At 52.3% G+C, this 5,762-nt stretch overlaps 1 protein-coding gene across 15 annotated transcripts in view; it reads left to right on the top strand.

The window, feature by feature from the left end:
- Positions 1 to 5,762, top strand: part of SZT2 (SZT2 subunit of KICSTOR complex) — a 71,422-nt gene that overhangs the window by 149 nt on the left and 65,511 nt on the right. For 14 of the 15 annotated variants that reach the window (XR_006273950.1, XR_006273951.1, XM_043491428.1 and 11 more), the window contains exons 2-6: positions 596 to 721; positions 960 to 1,133; positions 1,597 to 1,767; positions 3,613 to 3,744; positions 5,349 to 5,508. Coding sequence is in view for 13 of the 15 variants with exons in the window: in XM_043491428.1 (XP_043347363.1) it covers positions 596 to 721; positions 960 to 1,133; positions 1,597 to 1,767; positions 3,613 to 3,744; positions 5,349 to 5,508 (763 nt within the window). In the remaining 2 variants the exon portion in view is untranslated. Of the gene's footprint in view, positions 1 to 595; positions 722 to 959; positions 1,134 to 1,596; positions 1,768 to 3,261; positions 3,398 to 3,612; positions 3,745 to 5,348; positions 5,509 to 5,762 lie in introns of those variants that run through there. The other variant, XM_043491430.1, reaches the window with a different exon arrangement.

Below are 5,762 nucleotides of genomic sequence, written 5' to 3'. Positions count from 1 at the left end.
GTACCCCCCCGCGAGGGGCCCGGCCCGCCCAGCTCCCAGCCCGCCCGGCCGCTCCCCTGCGGGCCAGGGGGCCCGGGGCTGGAGCTGGGCCGGGGGCCGGAGCTGGGCCGGGGGCCGGGGCCGGAGCTGGGTGGGAAGCTTGGTCTGGGGGAGGTGGGCTGGGGCCTGAGGCCTGAGCCCGATGCTGTGGAGGGGGGATTGGTGCTGGGTCTGGTCGCAGGTTTGGCGGGAGCGGCCTGTCTTGGCTGCAGCCTTTGGGCCCAGGTCTGCCCGAGCTGTGCAGGCTCCCCAGAGAAAGGTGCTGGTGTCCTGTGGTGACTGTCGCCGCCCAGGGTTACAGTGGCGCCAAGCCTTGGCCTGTTGTGCACAGACGTCTAGCGAAGCACAATCCGTGACCCAGACCCTACAGCTTTGGCTCAGGCTGAGGCGTGGGGGGGTGAGGATGGAGAAGCGGTTTGTATCTGCAGAGATGAGCAATATGCCCTTTTAGCTGTAGAAGGGTTTCAGTTAATGGGGAAAAATAAGCAGCTCAGCTGTTGTGTTCTCTCCTCGTCTCCTCCCTAGTGATATGGTGACTTGTTCCCCTTTGCTGCAGGTGGAAGACGCAGGGCAGGTCTTCCTCCTGATGAAGAAAGACTATCGAATCTCCCGCAACGTGCGCCTAGCCTGGTTCCTCAATCACCTGCATCAAGTCATTTGGGCTGTGCCTGAGTCAGAGCTGGTGAGCACGTGTGCCCAGACTTGAAGGCAGGATGGCACTGTGTGCTGATCAGTGCCCTCTGGCATTGGCAGTTTGGCCAAGTAGGAGAGAAGCTGTAGCACTTTTGGCCACCACTGCTCTTTGGGAACCTGTGAAAGGCTTTAGCCCAATTCTTTTTTTTTTTTTTTTTTTCCTGCTCTTTTTCCTGCTCCCTTGCAAGCCTGGCTTTCCCTCACTTGCTGTTTCTTTTCTCCTGTAGGTGAAGTCAGATAATGAACTGGATGTTCTCAGCATCCTGCCAAATGGGTGGCAGCCACATGAGTCTGTCGGGCCTAGGCCCTACCTCCTAGTGCCCTCCACACAGGTCACCTTCCTAGCACGACAGTACCGCTTTGTGATTGAGCTCGACCTGAGCCCGTCCACAGGCATCGTGGTAAGTGTATGCATCCCTGCCTCTTCCTGTGTACCCCATGGCTCTGCCCACAAGGAGCTCCTGCTGCATCTCTGTTCTGGAAGGGCTTCCTCCTGTGCACTTACTCCCAGCATGCATCTCCCTTCTGGGTGCCAGGAGAGGTTGGCTCCCAGTAGAATCAGTGTGTGCCAGCGGCTGCCACTTGGCCAGCTGCTGCCACTTGGCCAGCTGCCACTCCTGGGCCAGCTCCTAGCAGGCAAAACCCATGCACAGATAATCCCTACAGGAAAATCCTGCCCCTTTTGCAGGGATTATCTGTGCATGGGTTTTGCCTGCTAGGAGCTGGCCCAGGAGTGTTCGCCTCTCCGTGATGGGGCTCTGCAGAGTATTTCTAGAAAGCTGTATGGCGTAACTCCATGTGCTAGGGACCCTTGTCAATTACATCCGAGGGAACAGCTAAAATTTCCTGTTTGTACTTCTGCAGGATGACTCAACGGGGGAGATCATTTTTGATGAGGTGTTTCATGCCCTTTCCCGATGCCTAGTGGGATTGCTAAAACCCTTCCGAATTCCTGGTTCAGAAATTACCTACCAGCCAGAGATCTTTGTCACCATCCAAGCGTATTCCTCCATCATTGGCCTGCAGTCCCACCAGGTAAAGTTCTACCTCCTTTCCCTCCCCCCATCTTTTTGTGAGAGCACTCTTTGTTGCCTGGTTGCTGGTGAGATCCTAGGGAAGTGGAGATGGGAGTTGTCTGAGTACTGCTATATGTTGATATAGTCTTGCTTCATGAGAGCCTGTAGTCTGGTGCAATGCTATACCATAAAGGAGCAACTCCTCTTGTGTGGGCACAGCTTTATCATGTATCTGTGGACAGGAGGCTGATATTTGGCATATGTGGGTAATGCCAAGCAAAGAAGGAGAGCTGTGGGCAGTAGTCTGCCGTTAATTAAGGGAAGTACATCTAGGATATCTTTTGCCCCAATGTGACTTGAACTCTCTTCAGTTCACTTTTTTGGGTGGCTTCCTAGCGAGATTGGAGCGTAGCTCAGGTGCTTTGTAAACCACACATGCAAGGGCAGTTCCCGTTTAAACAACTGAATTCTGGTTGGTGGGGCCAGAAGGCACCCATGTAGCTCTTCACTTTCCAGCAAAATCTTAACCCTCAAAAATCATGGTGCTACCATGCCATTTGTGGACCATCGCTCTGCTCACCCTGCTGATGTGTTCTATCCCTTTCCTCTGTCTTCTGTCTGTGTGTTTGGAATGTAAGCTGCTTGGGGCAGGGACTGCTTATTACTCTGTCTGTACAGTACTTGCACAACAGGGCCCCACTCCTGGTTAGTCTCTAGGCATGACCGTAATAAACATAACGAGGATGCCTCCCTCTGTCCTTCCCATTAGCCCTCTGTCACCAGTGTCATCCTGGACTGCTTGCTTGTCCAGTTCTCCCATAACCGTCTGTGTGCTTTGTTCTAGTGCATCTCCTGTAGCGACATTGAATTGATCTGCAAGGCCACTATCCTCTCCTCCTTCAGATCCTTTCTCAAGACCCACTTCTTCCATGAGGCCTTCAAGAAACTAGCCCTGGGCTGAGGGGCAGATGGGGATCCCTGTGCATATGGTGGGGAGGAGAAGGGTGTATATATATGTCCAACTCATCTAAATAAAATTGTCCATATTCTAGTTATTTCCCTCTTCCCCAATCTGTTAGTCATCTCGGGGGGGGGGGGGGGAATGGAGCTAGCAAGTTGTGTGCCGATCATCTCCTGAACTCTCTGCATGTGTGTTGCATCATGTTCCCCTCCCTGTCATCCTGCAAATTCTTTGGGGCAGGGACTGTCTCTTACTCTGGGTCTGTGCAGCACTCAGCATGATGGAGCCCTCATCCTGGCTGTGGCCTGTGGGTACTGTTGTAATATAAATGGTAAGAGCATCATCTCTGACCTGCTGTGGATTATCTGCTGTGATTGGGCTCCCACCTCCCTGACCAGTGGACTTCACTGTCCAATTGCTCAGGCGTTTTCCCTAGTCTCTACCCTAATTTTTTTTTCTTCTGCTTCAGGCTGCTGATCCTTTATCCTGCCAATTATCAACAGGTAGTTGGATCAGGCTGCATGTGAGTTAGAGTAGAACAAATGTGCCGCCTTGAGGAATGTTAGGCTGAAGTTAGAGGCATCTAGGGGCTTGGACAAGGAGCCCTACTTCCTCCTGTTCAGTGCCTTTCCCTCCGCCTGACTCCTAGGGCAGCAGGAACCTCTTGCCCCTCGAATGAGGTTGACAGGTGCATGTTGTGGTGGCTCCCAGGATCGCTACACAGACGTGGCTGGTGTGAGGCCTTTCTTGTCATGACTTAATTACCTGCCATCTCTTGTGTTCCCCCTGCATTTCCTTAGGGTAGTGCATGTGTGTGTCTGGATCAGTGGGTCAGATACCCCTGTGATGGGTAGCTGTTTTAAAACCCTAAAGTAATGTCTTTCCCATGTGTCTCTGGCTCAGGTGCTATTCCAAGGCTGTCAGCTGGATGAGACCAAGAGAGAGACCTTCCTGCAGCAAATTTACACGCAGCTGTGTGCCTTTGAGAATAAAGTGGCTGAGATGCTCCAACAACAGTATGAACCAAAGCCCCAGGTGAGGCAGGCAGAGGTGATGGATGGACTGGAGGAGAGATCTAGGCTCTCTGGGGCCGCTTTCCTGCCCTGCCACTCCTCTGGGAGGGGCTCATAGGATGCTGGCTTGTACTAAGATGGGCATGCTATGTAAGCCTCAGCTGAGAGTCTGTCCTTTTTTGAGGAACAGCCTCGTTCAGTGGCTGAGAGAACAGCACATGGCTGCAGAGATAAGTGAACTGAGGGGTTTCCAAAGTAGGTAAGCAGGACCAAGAGGTATTTGGGAGGGGTCATGTGGGAAATATTTACCCTAGCTTGTGGCTATACAGTTAAGCAGCTGGATTTATTTGGCTAGTTGTAGAACCACGGAAACTGGCAGTGGCCTTGGGCAGGAGGCTCTGGAACAGAGAATATGCTAGAATTGGAATTTTTTTATTTTTTTATTTTTTTGAAGTTGCTGAGATTTTCAGTTGACTGTGTCTTTGCCAGCAAACACCGATGACTCTATTGGATCCAATGAATTAAAGGGGTATTGATGCGCACTGAGGAACTTTAATTTTTGCTGATCATGTATCTTTCCCCAGCCAAGAGCAGCCCTTTGATTGTGCCTGGGGAGGTTTTTTACCCTTACCTGGATCAAAAGTACAAAATAATAGTTATATGGGATGAGGCTAGCAGAGCTGTCCCAAGCCATCCCAGAGCAGAAGAGTCCAGGGCTGCCCTTGGTTTTACATGACAAATATTTAGGTACCCCAGGACCACACACCCTCTTTCGCCCACAATAGCCTTTGGGCAAATGACTGGAAAGATTGGACAGCATCAGTATCAGTCTTTGTAACGGTACTTGTTCTGCTTGTACAGATCTAAGCACATAGGTACACATTTGTTTATGACCCAAGTCCTCACAGCGCCTCCAGGATCAGTGCCCCAGACAGGGTAAAAGAGACCTACCTTTCTTAGATGCCTGGCAAGAGAGACCTCAGTCTGCGCTGTGAGAGACGCTGCACAGCTGCACATTGCTCTAGATTGAAGGAGTTAGGGTCTGTCCACATTGTAATTAGACACCAGCGGCTGGCCTGTGCCAGCTGACTGGTGCTTGGGCTGTGCAACTGTTTCCTTGGAGTGTAGACTTCCAGGCTGGCTTGTCAGTCCGAGCTCTGGGACCCTATTTGGGCTGCAGCCCGAACCCAGAAGTGTACACTGGAATGAAACAGCCGCACAGCCTGAACCCCACTAGTCAAAGTCAGCTGTCGGGTCTAATTGCAGTGTAGACATACATCTTCTAGTGCTGACTGCAGAAGTCTAGTGGCCCCGGCATCGCTGCCTCCTACTCACCTCATTGGGAGATCTAGTAAGCCCAGGCTCTGCTCAGACAGAATATTGGGTATATAACTCGGTAAGGTGGAAGCCTTGTTCTCAGGGGCCAGTAGGAGTGAGAGCTCAGGGGAATGCCGCATTAAGGGATTGAGAAGGGCTAGAAGATTAAAGGTTAGCAGAGTACCAGGTAAATCACGCTAGGGCTGGGGTAATGTATGGGGCTGTTAGACTCCAGGGCACCTGCAAAAGGAGTGAGTGGAACAGGGTCAGAGTATGGCTGATGGCGTCTCGTTGGTTTCTTGTTGCTAGGTAGATTTGTCACCCCTCAGCCAGGAGAGTTCTTGTGCCACACAGGAACCCTCTGGAAGGAAGCCGGGTGTCTCCATGGTCACTGCTGACATTGGCCTCGTCAGCATGATCCGACAGGGGATCTTAGCGCTGCAGCTGTTGCCTTCCAACTCCAGTGCAGGTTAGTTCCACTGCCTGGGCTTCAGGGAGCCTGGCCAGGAGGTCTGTATCCCTCTAGCCCTGGACTCAGGGTGGGCATGCCCAAGGAGTCATGTTGGGCCCTTCAGATGGGGGAAGGGCAAGGCTTCAGGGCAGCAGCTCTGGGGTGCAGCATTTCATGATCCCATTGTGGTGTGGTAATGCAAATAGTCAGCGAGTGCACTGGGAGCATAGGGTGGGGAGTCTGATCACAAATGGGGGATGGTGCTCTGAGAT

This window comes from Dermochelys coriacea, chromosome 8 (assembly GCF_009764565.3).
Source record: "Dermochelys coriacea isolate rDerCor1 chromosome 8, rDerCor1.pri.v4, whole genome shotgun sequence".
Lineage (NCBI taxonomy): Eukaryota > Metazoa > Chordata > Testudines > Dermochelyidae > Dermochelys > Dermochelys coriacea.
Note: the sequence above shows the minus strand (reverse complement) of the source record. Positions and strands in the feature narration are given on the sequence as shown.